This window comes from Ursus americanus, chromosome 12 (assembly GCF_024610735.1).
Source record: "Ursus americanus isolate L20-20 chromosome 12, mUrsAme1.1.p, whole genome shotgun sequence".
NCBI classification, from domain to species: Eukaryota; Metazoa; Chordata; class Mammalia; order Carnivora; family Ursidae; genus Ursus; species Ursus americanus.
Window position 1 is genome coordinate 15908883 of NC_142138.1, and position 20175 is coordinate 15929057.

Genomic DNA, 20175 nt, shown 5'->3' on the forward strand with positions numbered 1-20175 from the left:
AAAGCATCTAAAAACCACCATGAGGTTGTCAGAGACAATCATAGAAAATATCCAGTACAATAGTACAAACATATTTTCAGGGTCATTCATTTATGTGAATCATCCACATGCTATGTGTAATCCCTATACCAGAAGGCAGCCGGCTTTGAACTTGGAAGCAGATTGATCTAATACCTTCTACTGTTTCCCCTGAAATTCACCATTGCCTCCAGCCTCAGCATGATTTTATTTCACAAAGATTATTTTATTTAATCTTCACACCCATCTTGTGGGGTCGATATGATCTCTTGTGGGTAAGGAAACTGAAACTCAGAAACGTTAAATGACTTAACAGTCTCATACTGGGTGAGCAAACCTATATCGGGAGCCGTACCGCAGCTCTGCCCCTGATCTCTGTCCTGTGGGGCCTCTGTAATCCTCTGTCGGGATCCAGAAGTGGTCTTTGCCTTCAAGAAATTATAGTCTGATGGGAGAAGAGAGATACAGCTCACCTGAGCAATCAGATCGGAGTAAGGAAACAGATGAAGACAGTAGCTAAAGCACACATATGTCTAGCACTTTCCAAGCATTTTGTCCGTGTTAAACTCCTCTAACCCTCACTTCCACCCTGTGGAGTAAGTATCAGATGATAAAACAGGCTCAGAGATGTTAAGCAACTTGCCCAAGGTCACTCAGCTAATAAATGGCAAGGCTGGGATTGGAACCTTGGCACTTCAGATCTAGAATCTGGGCTTATCACTGTTTTCCCCTCCTGTCTTCTTCAAGTGTTTGCCTTGCAGGGTTTGGATATATTAGTTCAGGGAAGAAATTTGTAAGTGATAACTTCAGGGGGATCTAAGTCCAGGAACAATGGGTGGTGGGTTCATTTTTTTTTTTTTTCCTTTAACAAATGTTTATTGTCTCGTATGCGGTAGGCTCTGTGTTGGGCATTAGAGATTCCAAAGAAGACAGGTAAGGGCCCTGGGAAGACTTCTGAGAACTTAGATTCTAGTATAGAGAGGCAGAAAATAGACAAAGAGACAAATACACACACACACACACACACACACACACACACACACACACAAAGTGATTATATTTTCTGGAAAATGCTATGAAGGAAAAATACAGATGAACAAATTTGGCATGGCTGGCGTGTTCTCTCTTGGGAGGTTTTGTTTGACCTGAATGATGATGATTTCAGGAAGAGAGGGCAGCAGACATGAGGGGAGGAAAGTACCTGTGAGATCAGCAGAGGAGGTCAGCAGGGCTGGAAGGGTGTGAGCAAGGCAGAGAGTAGTGGGAGGTGGGTTGAAGCAGTGGGTAGGGGCCAGTTCCTGCATGGCCTTGAGGCCATGGGCAGGAATTTGGATTTTATTCTAACAGTAGGGGGAAAGGGTCAGTGGATTTTAATCATAAATGTGACATGATCTCTGGTTTATGACTTAGAAAGCACTCTGCTATAGTACTGGGTAGGTAATAGATATTTGTATAACCACAACAAAGTTTACATTATAATGTTAAAAGGAAAAATTACAAAACAACGTACAGTCTTATGAATACATTTGTTGTAAGAAATTATCAGTATAGAGGGGCGCCTGGGTGACTCAGTTGGTTAAGCGGCTGCCTTCGGCTCAGGTCATGATCCAGGGGTCCTGGGATATTGGGCTCCCTGCTCAGCGGAGAGTCTGGTTTTCCCTCTCCTCCCCCTCCCCCCATTCGTGTGCTCGCTCGCTCTCTCCCCCCCCCAATAAATAAAATGTTGAAAAAGTTATCATTATAGAAAAAACTGGCTATGTATACAAAAAACATTAATAATGGGGTGCAGTGTCTGTGGTTGGAATAGTTTGCTACTGTTATAGCACAGTGCTCATGCTTTTATTACTTCTTGGTAGTTTTTCATGAAAAAAAAAATCTTGTAGTCCTAGCTAATCTTTCTGGTTTATACTGCTTCATTATTTAGCATAGGATTTTTTTCTTCTTGGGCTTGTTTTCCTTAAAAGCACCAACACAGTATTATTATCCCATTATACAGATGAGGAGAACAAGACCCAGAGAACTTAAATAGCTTCCCCAAAGCTACGCAGCAAATACGGGTGGCGCCAGGATTCTCACCAAATCCAGCCCGCCTCCAGCCCCTGGGCTCTCTTCATCGGCCCTCACTGCCTGTTCTCAAAGAGCACTCGTTTCTTGCGACACGCCAGGGCAGCCGGCTGGCAGCCCACAGGCCAAATCTGGTCCCCAGATGGGTTTTGTTTGACCTACCCCGTGCTTGAAAAAAAAACAAAACAAAACAAAAAAATTTTTTTTGAATTAGTTTTCAACATTTAAAAACTAAGAAATTTCACATAAAAATCCAGATTTTCTGCTTCTTTAGAAGAAATAACAAAAGGATTTGGCAGTCGGGGGGCCCACATTCCCATGTGAAAGGAATTGGCCGGTGCTGAGCAGGGGCTGCCCCCTTTAGAAGGGGCAAGTGTCCTTCATTTCACAGCCATCCCCACCCAGCTTGCTCTGCTCATTTCCTTTCCCAGCACTACCCTCTAGGCGTTTGGATTGGAGACCCACGCTGTGGGAATTTGTTCAAGGAATCCATCATTACTTTTCCTATAACAAAATGCTGAGAGAAGTGGAAAGATTTTCCAGATGGTGAACTTCTTGGTCAGTGGCTCTAGGGATGCTCTACCCATATTCTCTCACACCTCTGAGTCTTTGCTCGGGTTTTTCCTTTGCCTGGCACACTTAGGATTTTGTCCTCCACTTGGGAAAACTTACACGAATTCTTCAAGACTCCAGGAAGCCTTCCTTGACTTTCTCCATTGGGTGTTGATTAGGCTTCTGTCCTTTGTCCCCCATGGCACCCCCCCCGCTTACCTCTACCTTGGAATGTATTATACTATATTAGTGCCTCATTTATCTCTGTGTCCCTAATGTCCAGGGCACTGCTTAGCATCTAACACTAACCACTCAGTAGATATTGTAACGGATGGATGGATGAACAGATGAACAAATTTACCAAATCATTTATCATGCCACTTTTGATTGTTGCGTACGTCTGACCAATAGTTCCATTCTAAAGTAGAGATCTCCTGCAGACCAATGTAAGTTCATTTTCTCTTCCCCATTGTGGAAAGGGAAGTTTGGAGTATTACCTCTCCTTTCCACCCCAGAGCCACGCCTTGGCTGCAGTCCTGTTACCTTGAGTCACAGTTTGTTTTGTTTTGTGTGTGCAGTGAAGGCCCCAGATGGAGGCAGTAACTCCTCCTGGCCTCTCTTCTGTGTCTGTGTGTCTTGAGGAGCATAACCCTTGAAGCTGCTTCCTTCACCTTGCCAGAGAATCCAAGGCGTATACTAAATCGGACAGCCTCTCTTTGGAATGTTTATACCAGGGGCTCTGTTGCCTTCGGGCCAGATTCCTCCCAGCCTTTGAGCAGTGTGGACCGTGTTGTCAACTGTTGTGAGGGCATCTTTTGTGGATTTTCTCTCCCGGGTGGTCTGCCCATAAACTGGGCTTGTAACTAAATATATGGAGTGTTGAGGCTAGTGCCCCGGCTTCGCTTATGTGGACGGCGAATCCTTTCCTTACCATCCTTGCATTTGCATATTTGATTTATGCCAAGTATGGGCTGTATTCTTTTATAGTCCAACAAAGTAATTTTATTTTTTATTTTTTTTTAATTTAAAAAAAAGATTTTATTTATTTATATGTCAGAGAGAGAGAGGGAGCACGAGCTGGGGGGAGGAGCAGAGGGAGAAGCAGACTCCCGGCTAAGGAGGGAGCCCGATGCGGGACTTGATCCCAGGACCCTGGGATCATGACCTGAGCCGAAGGCAGACACTCAGCCGACTGAGCCACCTAGGCATCCCCCAACAAAGTAATTTTAAAAAGTAGACCCCCCTCCCATAAAAGGACTTGGTCAGATAACTAGTAACATTTAATAAATGTCAGCTATTACCATACTATATTTTGTATTTTACTTTATGGTTTGTGGGAGACTTTGATGTGCATTTTCTTTATTTGACCTATGACATGGTCTTGTGGGATAAATATTACCATTTGCCACATTTTACAGGTGAATACACAAGCCTCAAAGGGATGAAATGATTGTCTACTGGGATTAGGATTGGGTCTTCAGTGAAGGTTCACGTGGTTCTAAATCATGTCTTGTTTTTTTTCCTGTTACACCACGTTCCTTCTCCTTTGGGCTGATGGATTTTCAGCTCTATAAGAGCAGGGACCAAATCTGTCTATCTATACCTGGCAGTTGTCTCCCCAGAGCCAAATAGTGCTTGGCATTAAAATTGTACTCAATAAATACCTGCTAAATGAATTCATATAACCTGGTCAGAGCCACACTTATGGCTGTAGCAGGAAGGCCCATGTGCCCAGTACTTCTGCTGCTGTCTTCCTGACCACTGTGCAGGGATGTCTGCTACATCCAGGCATTTTCAATGTAACCAGAGAGGCAAGAGTAAGATTGCTAAGTTTGGCTGCCTTTATGCCTGCATGGGATGATTCAATGTCGAACAAAAATTGAACATTCTTTCTTATAGTGGCTAAAATGTACCTGTGAGAGGGAATGTTATCTTTAGAAAAGATACAGAGAAAGACCATGTATTTAATGTGTGTCGTGATAGAGGAACTCGTTAGCACCGTCAGCCTTGTGGAGGTGAACTGTCACCTTGGAAATCTGGAGACTCAGGGTAGATAGATGTCGATCAAGGCAAGAGAGGAGGCAGGCCAGAAGTCAAGAAAGATGCTAGATGGGGGGCGCCTGGGTGGCGCAGTCGTTAAGCGTCTGCCTTCGGGTCAGGACGTGATCCCAGCGTTCTGGGATCAAGCCCCACATCAGGCTCCTCCGCTGGAAGCCTGCTTCTTCCTCTCCCACTCCCCCTGCTTGTGTTCCCTCTCTCGCTGGCTGTCTCTGTCAAATAAATAAATAAAATCTTTAAAAAAAAAAAAAAAGAAAGATGCTAGATGGGATTATTCTGGAAAGGTAAGTCAATCTCATTTCTCTGAATATATGGCTTGGCTTTACTCTTGTTTTGTTTTATTCAAAATGAGCATAGCTGTTCTGCTCTGGTAGGGACGTACTCATTTAATCAGTGAAACAAACTTTGGGCTGGTAACTGCTATGTAGACGGCACTGTGCTTGGTGATGGGGAGACAAAGTGGAAGCTAAGAGCGTCCTTTATCTCAAGTTGTTCCCCAGTCTAAGACCAAGTGCAAGAGGCTGTGAAAGCCATTTCCCCCCAACATTTTATGATCATAATCTTTAAACATACAGAAAAGTTGGGAGAATTTTATTGTGAATACTCAGAACCATCACCTGGCTCTGCCAGTAACATTTTACTTGCCATATCAGGCATATGTCCATCTATCTGCCCTTCTATCCATCCATCAGTCCTCCTTAAGGTTTTGCAAGTTGAGACATCGTTACACTTCTAAAAGCAGTTTGAAATGTTAAAGACCGTTTACCTTACTGAGATACTTACTAAATTCTGTTTAAGATATTGACCCTGTTTGATTGCTCTCTACAAACATCATCAACACTTGCTCTAGAATTTATTAGATATCTACCATGTGCTTTTAAGTTTGCTCTCCGACTTAATGCTTATGAAAGTCCTGCGAAGTAGATGTTATCACTTTCTTTGCAGATGAAGAAGGTGAGGGTAGAGGAAGTGAAGTAGATGACCACTTACTGACTGTTGCATCTGGCAGGGCTGGAATGCAAACCTGGGTTTTCTAACTCCAGGAAATGGATTTACAAAAGTTGCAGAGGTTAGCTGGTCAAAGTCCAGCCTTTATCAGGCGCAGTCCCCCTCTTCTCTACAGATGAAACACCTGGGTAGAGAGAGCTAGTTCTCACTGTTCAGGTTGCAAATCCCAAATAACAAATTTGTCTGACTGAAATTTGTAGTTAAATGTGAATTCTAGAATAAAAAGTAATCTAAGTCGTCCTAAGTTAGACTCCCAAGGAAAGGATCACGCCTGAGACCCTCCACTACGCAAATTCCAACCCATTCCTCTTTGTTCATGCTCTAGCACGTTAGTTACCTCTTAAAGAGCTGGCCTCTTACCCCCCTTTGCATTCACCTTCAAGTGTTCATAGTTCGAAAAAAGAGAGTAAATGATTTAACTAGTTCCTTACCTCTTCTGAACCCGGGGGTCCTGGAGGCACCTCTCCAGCTAAGACACCACTCAAGGGTAATCTCTGTGCATCGGGCTGTGGCCACTCTGCTGGCTGAATGATGAAGTCATTCAGGGATCTCCTTAAAACCCACGTCTCCTGAATCCTTCCTGTATGCAGAGCTACGGATTAGGTAAAACTTGTGAGCGACCTCAGTAATAAAAAGTCTGATCTCAACTCTACAGCCCCATCAATACCCGTCCCCACACCCTCTTAAAAAGCTGCTTTAGTTCGGCTTCCAAGCTTTGTAATCTCAACAGTCAGTGTCTTCTGGCTCAAAAAATGCAAGACTAGGGAGTGTTCAGAGGGAATGAGCGAGCTGCCTGAGTAAGTGGCTCTGCCTTCCCTGGCCCTCGTCTCTCATTTGAGCTTTGCTTGAGGGTCTGAACTGTGGCACAGAGACGTTTTCTCCCAGTCGTGCTACGTGTATAGCATATTGGAGCTTGCCCAAGTAAAGCAACGCGAGCAATTAGGAGAGAAGATCTTTTTGCCAATTAATTATTCATAATATTTTTAGTAATAAGGGTTTTATCTTCCCCAATATAATGATTATTATTATTACTTCACCATCGATTAGTGAAAATTATGGGTCACGGACTAACACCAGTCCATGGTCTGGTATTTGGGAGCAACTGGTCTCCGTGAGCCCTGAAATTCTCCCGCAAAGCTGGCATTGTGTGGATCTAAGATGGATGAGAAGAGAATCAGGACCTGAGTGAACCCTACTGCAGTTGTCTTGGCCTGAGGCCATGTGGTCTGGCTCTGGCTGGGGGTCAGAGACAAGCCCATGGACCTGAGAAAGAGGGTGAATCACTGTGCAAGTATTTATTGAGCACCTCCCTTGTCCTGGGAAGCGGCAACCCGACAGTAGTGTGTTGGCCTTGGAATTCAAGTGGCTGGGGTTTCACCCAGGCTTTTCACTTACCATCTGCATGATCTGGGCAGTTCTCTTCACCATGGGCCTTAGGTTCCTGTCTATAAAGTGGTGTTAATGGCAGGATTGTTTCCGTGTCTTAGAGGGGAGGATATTTGGTAAGTTGTAGAGTGCTGGTATAATGATGCATTTTCAAATAATGAACATGATGGAAGTAGTTGGTTTGGGGAAAGAAATTAGGCCTATTTTTTGTATTCTTATCTCTAGATGCAGCTGAGAAGGCCAAGAGTGAAGGGAAAAATTCACATTATTGTGAGGGTAGGCAATTAACAAAGAAAGCGTGCTTAATTTTTAGGGACAGCTTGGGGTGCGGGTATTACTGTCCTGCTTCAACAGGTGGCAAAAGGCTGAGAAGATTCACGCCAAGTAGTTCATGAGTGGCCAAGCTGGGATCTAACTCAAAGTTACTCAAGCATGTGCTCATAACAGCTCACAGGCCAAGGATCGGGGAGAGTGGAAGGGGCTGGGAGAGAGTCAGTCCATCCTCAGACGCCCCAGACCAGTCTCGCTTACCCTGTTACTGGTAACTTACAGGGTCTTGTCTTCAGCAACAAACATGCTCGCAGTGATGGCTGTGAGAATGCGTACACCTTTTAGAAGTGGTCTAACAACAGTGTGTGCCGAATCAGTTCCCACCAGAATCCATCAGGGACATTCATTCATTCAGCAAATATTTATTGAAAATGTATTTTATTCCAGGACCTCGGTAAAGTGCTGGGAATGTAGCAGTAAACATAAGAGGCCCTGACCTCCAGCTGCTCCTATTCTAGAAGAGGGACAGAAATGAAGTCACAGTGCACTGTAGGTGGGATGGAATTCAGGTCACTGGAAGTACACCCCAGTTAGGGGAGAGGAGTCAGGAGGAGGTGGTCTGTAGCTGGGGGCTGACAGTGCAGGGGAGCTAGGTAAGCCCTCAGGTGGGGTGGCCTGCAAAAGGCAGGCCGGGTAGGTAGAGTAGCACTGGGTAAGGTCTGCCGATTTGAGGAGATGAGACCTCCGTGGGGCTGCAAGTACCATACATGGGAAAGCAGTTCAGTGAGTCTGTCAGAAAGCACTTTTTGAGTCCCATCTGTGTGGTTAATGCTATTCCTGATGGGAGTTTCCCGTTTGCACGTGGATAGAGCCACCGTACCCCAGCCACAGGCAGAGAAAGGCTGGGAACTATCCACCTTGCCTTTTCTGACGCTCCCATCTCAGGGGCCTAAAGCTGAAACTCAGGGCTCACGTGGCTGCCGTGTCCTCCCCGGGCAGAGAAGTGTCCTCATTTCAGTCCCATCAGGACCAGACTAGACAGTACCCCAGAGAATGAAGCAGTGAATGAACCCCTCTTGTCCAGGAGGGTGGGATTGAACGCCAGGCAGGGGCTCTTGTCACCTCTCTCTTGGTGGGCATGTGACTCAGAGGCGGTGACATCAGCTATGACTTCATCCACCCAGAGGAGAGACAGTGTGCAGACCAACAGCGGGCTCTGGCTCCTGCCCTTCGTTCTCCATGGTGTGTCTCGTTGGGGACACTGCCACGGTCCTGCTGTTGTTTTCCACACATCTTCATTTTTCTGTTTTTTTTCTGTCTTTCTTATTTTATTCATTTCTCTTGTTTACTTTGCCCCATCTCCCCTTTCTTTTTGTCCATCTTTTGCTTTGTCTTTATTTTCTTCCTTCCTTTTCTTGCGCTTTCTCCTCCTCCTATGTCAGAAATGCATGTGGAAAGAGGTCCTCCTGCCTCCTGTCTCTTCTCTCCCCCAGACCGCCCACATTGTGTTCTGTCCGAACCTTTCTAAAACCGCATTCACAGGACCACTCCCCCTGGGACTCATGATGGCTCCCATTCTCTTCTGACCTCAGCGTCTAGTACAAATTCAGATTTCCTTGTACTATACTTCAGCATACATCTCTCAGGATTCCTTTTCCGTGGCCAGGGATACAGTTGATGCTTCTTCCTGAACTTTCCTCAGGCAGTTGGCACCAGCTGCACCGCCCTCCACCCCATCTCTCGGGGTCTTTGCCTCCACACCGAGGTCAGGCACTACCTCCCACATAACACTTTTCTTTGGCTGCTTGCCCACAGCCAGCTCTTTCTTTATGACCATGCAGTATCCTTAGCTTATAACAGATATTATTAAACTTGGATTTTTCTTTTTTTTTTTTTTTTAAAGATTTTATTTATTTATTTGAGAGAGACAGAGCACAAGTGTGTGGTAGGGGCAGAGAGAGAGGGAGTAACAGACTCCCTGATAAGCAGGAAGCCTGACTCAGGGCTCAATCCCGGAACCTGAGATCATGACCTGAGTCGAAGGCAGATGCTTAACTGACTGAGCCATCCAGGCTCCCCTAACTTAGATTATTCTGTACTATTTCTACACAGCTGCCGAGTGTTTCATATGCAGACTCTGTTCCACCTACCCAATAAACAACATGAGAATTGGGGCCAGTATACACCTGCCTCTCGTGCATGGTCTTAGCACAGACTTGACCACAAACCAGGGCTGATAGACAAATTGTAGCATGGTCAATAAATACTGCATTTGAGAAATAATTATTTCATGTAGACTGTAGTGATACAGATGAGAGAATTGTGGTTCTTCCCTTAAAGGAGCAAACAGTCTAGTCGGAGAGACAGCTTGGTCCCCGTATAATTTGAGAAGACAAGGATTGCAGAGGAAACTAACAGTTATTGGGGATGTGCCAAGATGGGCACATTAACATCTATAAACTCATTGAATTGAATCCTACTAACAGTACCATGAGCTAAACATTGCTGTAGATGAACATGAGACCCGTAGATAGTAGGCGACTCACTGGCCGGAAGGAACACTGCTAACAAGAAGAACCAAGGTTTGAAGCTGAACGTGTCAGTCTCTAAGGCTCCTGCTCCTTCCTGAAAATGGAAACAGGTCACACCACTGACCTTCTAATAATAACAGTCATTTGAGAAGTGCTTACTCTGTGCCACATGCTCTAAGCACCTCACATACATTTGCTCATTTGTTCCCGCCACAACTCAGTGGTGTAGGTAGTAGTGTTGTTCTCTGTAGTTACTGTAGGACAAGGAAATTTAAGCGAAGAGTAGGTAAGCAGCTTTTCCAAAGTCCCACGGCGAGGAAGTGTTAGAGCCAGGCTATGCTCCTGTGCAGTCTGGCTCTGGAGAAGAGGCGGCAGAGTGTCCAGAGGCGCCTCCGTGGAGAGCAGCATACTGCATTTTCGGAACCGCCTTTGCATCAGTCCATTTGGAGATTCAGGGACTGGGGCGTTGCTGCTGGGTGAAAGTGTTGAGAGGTGATGCTCAAGAGGAAGCTGGAGCCAGGTCACAAATTCAAATAGTGTTCAGTGCCCTCTACAAAGACCTTCCCAGAAGACACAAGGAATGTTCTATGGAAGGGATGTTTTCTATGATGTTGAGCTATTCCACATCTACTATAAGGAAGAGGTTATGGAGTTGTGATCTTCTTACTAGTTGAGTTGTGAAAGGATTTCTCCGTTGTGGGCCTTGTCTGTGCTTTGCAGGAAATGGCAGTGGAACTCTGTAACAATAGGCTATACCTGCCCAAATAAGGCCCAAAATAATGCCAAGTGGAACAGTGGAGCATACCTGTCCTTTATGGGTTAGGGATAAGTAAAGTTCAGGTTGAAGGAAATTTGGGGAAGAAAGAGGAAGGGGCATGCATGTCAGCCAGCCTGGATCTGACGCCAGGTTGTCCTCAGGTGTCCCGGAACACTGGCCATTTGACGGAGTGCTGTTCCCGCCTCAGCCCCCTCTGCAATGGTGCTTGGCAGCCATTCAGCATGGGGTTGCACTGACCCAGGAATCCAAGCCAGGAAGTGAATGAATCCATTTTCCAATTAAAATGAAACTTCTCCAAAGACCTACTCACCCCAAGAAGAGAAATTTATCTTCCTGGCAGTCTGGCTTGGCTAGAATGTCTGTGCTCCTAAGTCAGACGGTGAAAAGCCATTAACTTGAATGAGGAAAGAGAGACTGGGACGGTTCTTATTCACAGTCTCATTCATTTATTCATTCATTCCTTACTCCCATTTCCACAAACTCCTCTTTAGCTTGCACATCTCTGCTCACTTATTTATTCATCCATTCAGCTAACATTATTCATCATCTATATAGCAGATACAATCCTAGGTCCTAGGAATAGAGAGATTGAATAAAACAGTTCCCCCTCACCTCCTGCCCCCCTCCCCTCCCGCCTCCCCGCCTTAGAGCTTTTAGTCTAGTGAAGGAGACAGACCCATGAATGGGTATGATGAGAAGTGCCATGATAGGGATATGGGGGTATAGCATGGGAGCACCTTACTCAGCTTAGGGGAATAAGGGAAGACTGTGTGGAGTGGGTAATACCTGAGTTGAGTACAGAATGATGAGTACATGTTGGCCAGGTTGAAGAGGGGAGGGTAGTCCAGAGAGGATACACTAAGAATAAAGATATAAAGGTAAGAAAAAGCACAGTATATGTGCGTGATTCTAGTATAGTATCTCAGAGTGATCAGAGATGAAGCTGGTGAGTAAGACATGGATTGTATATGCCATGTTAGTGAATTTTATTTTTAATTCCAAAGGTAGTAGAAAACTTTGAAGGGTACAACGTATACTAGATTGAAAGCTCCCTGTAGGTAGGAGCTGTGTCTATTGTTTGCTCATTTCCCTAGCAGTGAGCACCGTACCTGACATGTAGAAGATGCAAAATAATGAATGAATGAATGAGTGAATAAATAATTTATATAGTCAAATGTACATGTTACATAGGCGATTGTGTTCTAATTGGCTATGTAGGTGGTGGGAATCAAAGGGGGTAAGATTTGAAAGTTAGGGTCTGTATCAGTTGGGGTGGTAACAAACCACCTCAAAACCCAATGGAGTAAAAAAACAACCACTTGTTTACTTCATAATTATGTAGTTTGCTGATTTGGGATGAGCTAAGATAAGTGATCTTTCTGGTCTCGCTCAAGAGCAGAGTAGGTTTCCTGATTAGGTTTTTGTTCTTGGCTTTGTTCAGCTCTCTTGCATGTCTGGAGCCTTGGCTGGGGTAGTTCATTTCTGCTCTACGTGTTCTGTCACCATCCAGCAGGCTGGCCTGAACTGCCTCACCAGGCAGCACTCCACTCCAAGACAAGAGCAAGGTATTTGAAGCCTCCGTTCAGAAGTAGCGTGGTGGCACCTCTGCTCCCTTCCACTGGTCAAAGCAGATGGTAAGGCCAGACCAAGTGAGTGGTGGAGAAACAGACTTACCTCTTGATGGGAAGAGCTACAGGGTTATATCACAAAGGGCATTAATACAGGGAAAGGAAGAATTGTGGCCACTTGTAGAGTATGCCGTAGATAGGATAGCTGTAATCTAGGCAATAGAATGTGATGGATTGAAAATAGGATAGTGATCTGAGATATAATGTGATGGTTAATTTTATGTGTCAACTTGACTGGGCCTCAGAATGCCCAGACATTTGTTCAGACATCATTTCGAGTGTATCCGAGAATAAAGCAGATTGCCTTCCCCATGGGGGTCTCATCCAGTCAGTAGAAGACCTGAATAGAACAAAAAGGCTGAGTAAGAGGGAACGTCTCCTACCTAACTTCCTTGAGCTGGGACATTGGTCTTTTCCTGCCTTTGGACTTGGACTGGTTCTTTTTGGGTCTTGAGCTATTGGCCTTAAGACTAGAAATTATACCATCCGTTCTCCTGGGTCTCAGGTCTTCAGACTCAGATTTGAACTCCTGGGTCTCCAGCTTGTCTACTGCAGATCTTGGGACTTCTCAGCCTCCATAGTTGTGTGAGCCAATCCTTATAATAATTTTCTTCATATACATATGTATAGGATTTCATAGATATGAAGGGTGTGTGTGTGTGTGATATATATGTCTATACTGATATATATAGATCTATAGATGTCTATATATATCATCTCCTTTTGGTTCTGTTTCTTTGGTGAACCCTGACTAATACAAATAGAGGGTGAAGTGGTGGGGACCTCATCATGAATTAATTGGGAGTCTTAATTAGATGGATGATTGGATGTACACAGAGAGAAGGAGAAGTAGAAGATGACCCTTTGGGTAACTGGATCCCTTGACATAGAAATCAAGGTGGAGGAGAACATATTGGGAAAAACCACAGAGTCTGCCTTGCACGTGTCGAGTTGGAGGTGCTGTGGAACACCCGGGAGGCATGTCTCAGAGGAGAGTGTGGAGTTTGAGATTTGGCAGGTCATCTGACTTGTAGTTGGTTGGAATGGCGGGAGTAATTGAGATTGCCCAGGCAGCACATGAACATTGAGAAGAACATGTGGGTGAGGGAGGAACCCTGGGGAGCATCCACAATTAAAGGGCAACTAAGGAAAAGGTGCTCAAGAAGTAGACAGAAAAGCAATAAGAAGGGCATGAAGGGATCCAGGGGAATGGAGTATTTGGGAAAACCTCCTCACCTCTTCACTGGTCCAGATCTTCTGCTTTCTTTCATGTCTGTTCCAAGACCTTGTTACCCAGTTCAAGGCCTTCTCTTCGTATTAGACCCCATCCATTCCTCCCTCCCACAGACAGTACCACCCACAAGGAATTGTGTTGTCTAGATCACCATTGCATTCCTCCTTTCCTCCTGCTGCTTCTGCGTTTTATTATGCTTTTGGGAGGCAGGCACCTGAACTAGTCCTGTGCTCGTCAGCGATCTGCGTTTTGGTCTGCCTTGCCCTTATCTGTGTGTAACCTTAGGACGGTATGCTCCCTTTCCCAGTTTTAGTTTCTCAACCTGCAAGGTGAGGTTGATCATTTCATGACTTCCCTGCCCTACAGAATTATACAGAGCAGGTGAGATCATGCATGTCAAAGTGCTTTGAAACACATGGAGCTCTGTAGCAGTTATTAGGGTGAAACTTGTTGACTTATCAGGCACTCTACATTATTTCATTTATTTCTCACAACATCCTTTGAGATAGATGCTAGTAATACGGCACTTGAGGAAACTGGGGCTTAGAGAATTAATTTGCCTAAAGCTACACAGCTGGGAGGTGGTGAGGCCAGTCATCAAACTCAGGTCTGCCCGACTCCAACATTCTTAGAGCCCACATTCCACAGCCTTGTTTTCCTAATGCGTGTGGTGATATCACATTCCTGGCAAAGTCAGCTTTGCTCAATATGATCAGTTTTCATGAAAATGATAACTTTTTTTATGGTTGGGAAATCACCTCTAGTATGGATTATAAGTTTCCCTTTCTGTATAACCATAGGGCTGTAGGGGAGATGGTCTGGGAGGATGCGTACAAGTCTAGTTCCTAAAAATTAAATACTTTAAATTATACGATGGAATGATTTCATTTCACAAATAAGTTCTATGATGGTACAGTAAAATAAGTCCTCCTCCAGTGGGACAGCCCTGTCAATTCAGATTTTTGTCTCTTGGGTTTCATTCTAGTAGTGGCATAGATGCTAATTTGACTTGAACTCTAGGCTTCCGCTCACATCTCTTCCCCATGAAGCCTTTTCTGGCTACTCCAGCCCCAAAGCCCTTTCCCTCCTCTGAACCTTGTCTGTGATTACTCATTAGAGGCAAATATATGGCCTACACAAAATATTATGATAAAATTATGAGGCTGACTCACCAAACCTTGGTATCAGGCTCATTACATTATTGTCATACATCATCTTATTAATTACCTTTTCCTTTGTGCACATCTTTCTCCAGCTCTGCTGTAATTTTCTTTTGAAAGGGCCTGACTTTAAATTTCTTTATACCTCCCGAAACTTTTTGCATTTTTTTTTTCATGTGTGAGCTGGTTTTTGCCCTCTGGGAGTTTGTCATTTTGAGGTGGATTTAGGCACATGTATATATAATTGGGATACAGGGAGGGCCTGGAGGGATTCACTGAAAGGATGACATTTGAGTTGGATTTGAATCAAAGGTAGAAGTTTGGTGATGGGAGAAGGTGGGGAAGTCAGTCCAAGTAGAGGCACGAGCCTCCATACAGGTATGGAAATGTGGAAGGAGCATAATGCATTGGGGCAAGTGAAGGAAGTGAAGTGAATGCTGGGTGGAGCGTATTAGGAGATGAGCCCAGAAGGATTCATCATTATAATGGCCAAGTTGGAGCCAGGGTGTTGAGTGTCCTGAGAGCCATGCCAAGGAGTTCAGTGATTCTAGGCCATGAGAAGCTGTCGGATCATTTTAAAGAAAGGAATGTAATGGTAAGTTTTCAGTTTTTAGAAAGATGCCTCTAGTAGCACAAACCTCTCAGTGTATCTGCCTGTCTGACCTGAAATATGTCTGGTGTTTCGTCTCTTCTTTGTGGATGGGAGTTTGAAACACACAGTTGTTTCATTCATTTTGGGAGGTTTCTGGCTGCAGATTATGACCCGTTCTATATTTTCAGCGTCATTTTTCTTTTAAGAATGACACTGAGGATTATGTTTCCTCCTGAAACCTCTTTCTTCTCTGTCCTGTCAGCCTGTGCCCTAATTTGGAGTCTTAGACATAGAGTGTGGATAAGGTTTTGTTTTTCATTGGAAGTTATGCTGGAAAACAACATTGTGAGTACTTGGGCTGCTCAGGCAGGATCACTGGGTGGGGAGTTAGGGAGCTCTGTTCCCTCCCTTTTGTTCTCTGCACACAGCAGATAGCCCAGACAGAATCTCTTTGTAATTCCTAATAAAATCCTTGGATGATCCTGTTTTAGCTGCTCATGCCTACCTTCTCATGCTGCTCCTAGACCCCGGTGTCTTCCAACATACCCTGCAGGACTTGCTTCACGTTCAGCATCGAGCAGCCAGGAGATAGACCTCACTGCCTCCCTGGACAACACAGAGAGAGGGCAAGGGAGAAAGTTACATCTCCCTGCCCCGAGGCTGGCAGGGCGGCCGCGGCCTGGCTCTGAATCTTGGATGTACTGCTCTGTCTCCACCCTCTGCTGAGACCCGCAGCTGTGTGCACTTGGAGTTGTAGCCTCCTCCCAAGAAACGCTGTGGTTTTATGAAGTAATAGATGATTAAAAAAAAAGAAAAAAAAAAGAGCAAGTTGTTCTCTTCGGTTGCTTTCAAGCCTGGGGGATTGCTTAGCTCAAAGGATTGTTATTGGAATGCAGAAGCCTTTAGTGCCAAGTCATACGCCCCAAATCACGGCCCATTCCTTTTTTTTTTTTCTTGAAAAGACTAGTTTTTGTTAGTTGCTTGGTAACCGGAAGATAGGCTTAACTCATTCTGCACAGAGAGCTTCTAGTGTGAACTGGCTTCAGTGGTCACATGGTGAGATACGGCTAAAGTTGGCGTGTGTTGAGGGCCTGCTCTGTGCTTTCTCCACCCCATACACCGTCCATGCATGGAAGGGGTTATTAGGTCCATAGAAGTTAAGTGAGCTGTTCAGGATTGGAAGTGAAATCCCTGAAATTTTTTAAATTGTGTACAGAAATGTGTTTGGAAGGGCTTTTGTTTGTTTTCTTCTGTAAAGAATGGCAATAGCTTCCGTCATCATGTTCCCCAAAGGCCAAACTCCACATTTCTGATGGGTCCGGGAGCCTCAGGATGGTGACTGTGGCGTAGTGGGAGAAAGGAACACTCACTTTAGAGCTAGAAGTCCTATGTGACTTTGGCCTAGGCCCTGCCTGAAACTGTTTCTATGTCCTTAGTATGAGACCACTGTATATTCACGTACACACCTCTGAACTGCCCTGAGAATCACATGAGATGAGGTGTGTGGGCGCTCTCCTGTGAGCTGTGGTGGAATATAGGAGGACAGTCACAGGCCCGATGGTTAAAAAAATAGAATTAATTCAGTAAGATTGAGGCCCTCAGCTGGGACTGTGTACTGGCTGGGGAGTGGGAGGGAAGGAGAGATTTTCCCACAGAAGTGGATTAAAAATCCATCCATGGGGCTACGTGCTCTTGGCCCATCTGGCATTTGATGACAAAGCACTCGTGAATCACGTAGTCCAACATAAGAACAGCATGGGATCCTTACAGATAGTCTGTCAGCATCTCAAAGTAAGAGATCAGGCTTTAGGAGACATTCCCTCTCATCCCTGCAAACTCTGCCCCCTTCTCTTTGCTGGCTAATCTCCAGACTGCTTTTGTAGAGAAAGCAGGGACTATACTGCTCTCTCTTCCTCCAAGACTGTGTGTGTTCATAAGAATACCTCATACTTCTAATTAGATGCTTCTGGTTTCTCATCCTATAGACGGAGGTTGGACTGGGGTCTGTGGCTTGGGTAGATGAAGCTGGCCCAGTCTCAAGAAGAAATGACGTTCCCTAGCTGCCTCACGCCTCCTACCGCAGTGTCTCTTTTTTTGGCAAGATGCTTGAAGTTCTCTTGGAGACATTTGCTTGGGTCCCATTGTCCACAGTGACTGTCTGCGTGGCTCCAGGCTGAAAGCTCTCATTATGTGAAATCTTTAATGACCGTATACAAGATCTAACAGAAGCAGTTGTTTTTGGAGTTTAGGAACATTGTTCAGCTTTGGCTTGAAGCGCTGGTTGTTGCTGCTGTGGTTTAGCGGTTCATTTCTGGTGACTGGCCTTGGACCCTGGAACCCGTAGAAGGAGGCTGCCTTTTCTCATTCTCCCTAGAAACTGATCACTGAAACCACAGAGCGCAGGGAAAGAGATTTCAGGGACTGCCCCGAAGGCAGACTAGTAGGTTGACTCACACAATTTCAAAAGCTACCATTTTCCTGATTGTGACTCTGTTAGGGTCTGAAGATACTACTAGTTCATAGCTGTGTTAGGCACATTTCGTCAGCTGTACGTTTTGCCTTGTTTGCCATGAACATGTATGGGCGTTCAAAGAGAAGCTTAGCCCTTTCTAGATGTAAGCTATCACCCCAGTGCTTAGGAATTTAAAACAACAACAATAATGGAAAATGGGCTTCACACTGTAATTTACCAATGACCCCTTTTGATATTACTGCTGTTTTAGTGGGACCCTGGGCCTGGGATTATGCTCGGTTTCTCTGTTGCGAACATAGGTAGTTCATACAGTAGTGATAGGGAAGGAGGAGGGAGGAAGAACTCAGAGAATCCAAGGGCAAATGTAGATAAAGGCCAGTCATATGTCTGTAAAGGAGATGTAATAATACTCAGAACTTTCCCTCATTCTAAGGAGATAACACAGGTGGAACCCATTTCTAAACTGAAGCATTCCTCACATGAAAGATATTGGAAGGTGAAAGTGACAAATATTTATTGAGTGCTGTGTGTCACCCTCTCACAGATACTGGAATATATCTCTTGTGGGACTTCTTCACTGTGGCCCTAAGGTTCCCCAAGATACTCTTGTGCTTATGATACATTCCTTTTATTGTAGCCTCTTGGGAAGGGAATAATTGAAACCAGGACTTGGAGAGTTGCCTGGATGGTAGGAAACCTTTCTTGCTACTGCTTCTGTCTGCTTGACTCTTCTCTTTGTGAAGTTCTACTTCTCTAGGTACTTGGCAGAAAATGTCCACTTGGCAGTTTCCAAGTTTATCTCCCCTCATTCATAAGCAGAAGTTAAATGACTCCATTTGGATCCTGAGTCTAGCTTCCTGGGAGAAGGAATCTGATTGGCTCAGTTAGGTCACATGTCCATCCCTGGTCCAGCTACGTGTGTAAGGGGACAGGAGTCAGGTAGCTTCTACCTCACAGCTAACCGTCCAGTCCTGTGGAGGGGAGGAGAGGAGAGAGTTGTGGGGTATATCATAGAGCATAAGACTGACAGTGTCTTTGACATTGCAGGGCTTATGTTCTCACAGTAAAGAAAGACAGTACACAAATAATTGTGGGGTGGTGTGGGTCGTATGAGACTCAGACCTACCCTCAGTAGGAGACCTTAGAAGGCTTCTCCAAGGAGGGGTGGATAGGGTTCATCAAAGGGGGCAGGCAACATAGATCCTGGGAGGCAGCAGGGTGGTGGGTGAGGAATTGGTGTTCTAGACAGAGGTGGCAGAGGAAAGAAAAAGCCCAGTGGCAAGAAAAAAATCTGACCACGTTGGCAGTGTGGAAGAGACTGGAAGAAACAAATGTTTAGGTATTTTATAAGAATAGCTTGCTTATGTGCCATTCTCTTTGGCTCAGACTGGAAGTTCTTTGAAGGCAGGAACCAATTGTTCTCCTGCCTTTGGAACCCATTGAGGTGGAGAGAATTCTACGTGGCGGAACACATTCCATTTCATGGGGTAGTTTCTTAGTGCAGTTTTCTTCCCAGCTTGTAACTGTTCAGCTTTGAAATCTTGCTGTATGTCTTGAAGTGTATCCTGTGACCCCTCACTGGGAAGATGGATTGCACACTCTCACAGACTGTGCTTCTAACCTTCTCCAGGCTGGCCAAGGGGATAAAAGGGAAATGATGGTCATTTTTGGAAGGATCAATAATTGCCAATTTTTCATTCCTATATAGGTACTGCTTGCATGCCATCCCTGCTCCCCCTGGCCCCCAGTCCCTGAACAGATGTTTTATGGGACATTGTTGGCTATGCTTTTGTTTTGAAAAATTTGAAACATTATTGAAAGAGGGGATGGGTAGGAAAAAAAGCCCATAATTGATTCTAATGTATATTTAATTTGGCAGAACTTGAGAGAGACTTGCTGGGATAAGGCGGGACATTTCTTTGATCTCCCAGACTTCTTATCATGGAAGGCAACAGGTGTCACAGCACGGTATGTTAATTACATGTTGGATTTTATTTGCGCTCATCCATTCTCGGGTGTCTGTATATATATTGCTTTCTTAACTCGCTTTGACTGGACATACTGTTTGTACATCTGCATGCGATTTTGCATACTTGAAACATCTTGAATCCATCTTCCACCTCCACTGCACATGCCCAAACACCATTGTTTCTATGAGGCCTGGAATGTGAGTATCCAAGGTGAAGGCCATTCATTAAAATTGGACACGTTTGAAGGAGACATGAACAGTCCATCGTGAAATGTGACTGTTTTTCCAAAGGCACTTTTTACATGGTGAATAAAAGAAAAATATTTTTTTTTTTGGCCCCTAAAATGAAGGCAAGAGATATGTTTTTCGAGGAAGCTGATTTTAACTGGATGAGTGTGTTGCTTTTTATATTAAGGTACCTGAATCACTGCAGAGTGTAGAGGTCTGTATGCTG

General features: G+C 44.8%; 1 protein-coding gene across 16 annotated transcripts in view; it reads left to right on the forward strand.

Moving 5' to 3' along the window:
• FGGY (FGGY carbohydrate kinase domain containing) overlaps positions 1 to 20175 on the forward strand; it is a 424400-nt gene that overhangs the window by 45303 nt on the left and 358922 nt on the right. For all 16 annotated transcript variants that reach the window (XR_006780460.2, XR_006780459.2, XR_015726250.1 and 13 more), the window contains one exon: positions 19632 to 19720. Coding sequence is in view for 13 of the 16 variants with exons in the window: in XM_087865929.1 (XP_087722055.1) it covers positions 19632 to 19720 (89 nt within the window). In the remaining 3 variants the exon portion in view is untranslated. The remainder of the gene's footprint in view (positions 1 to 19631; positions 19721 to 20175) is intronic.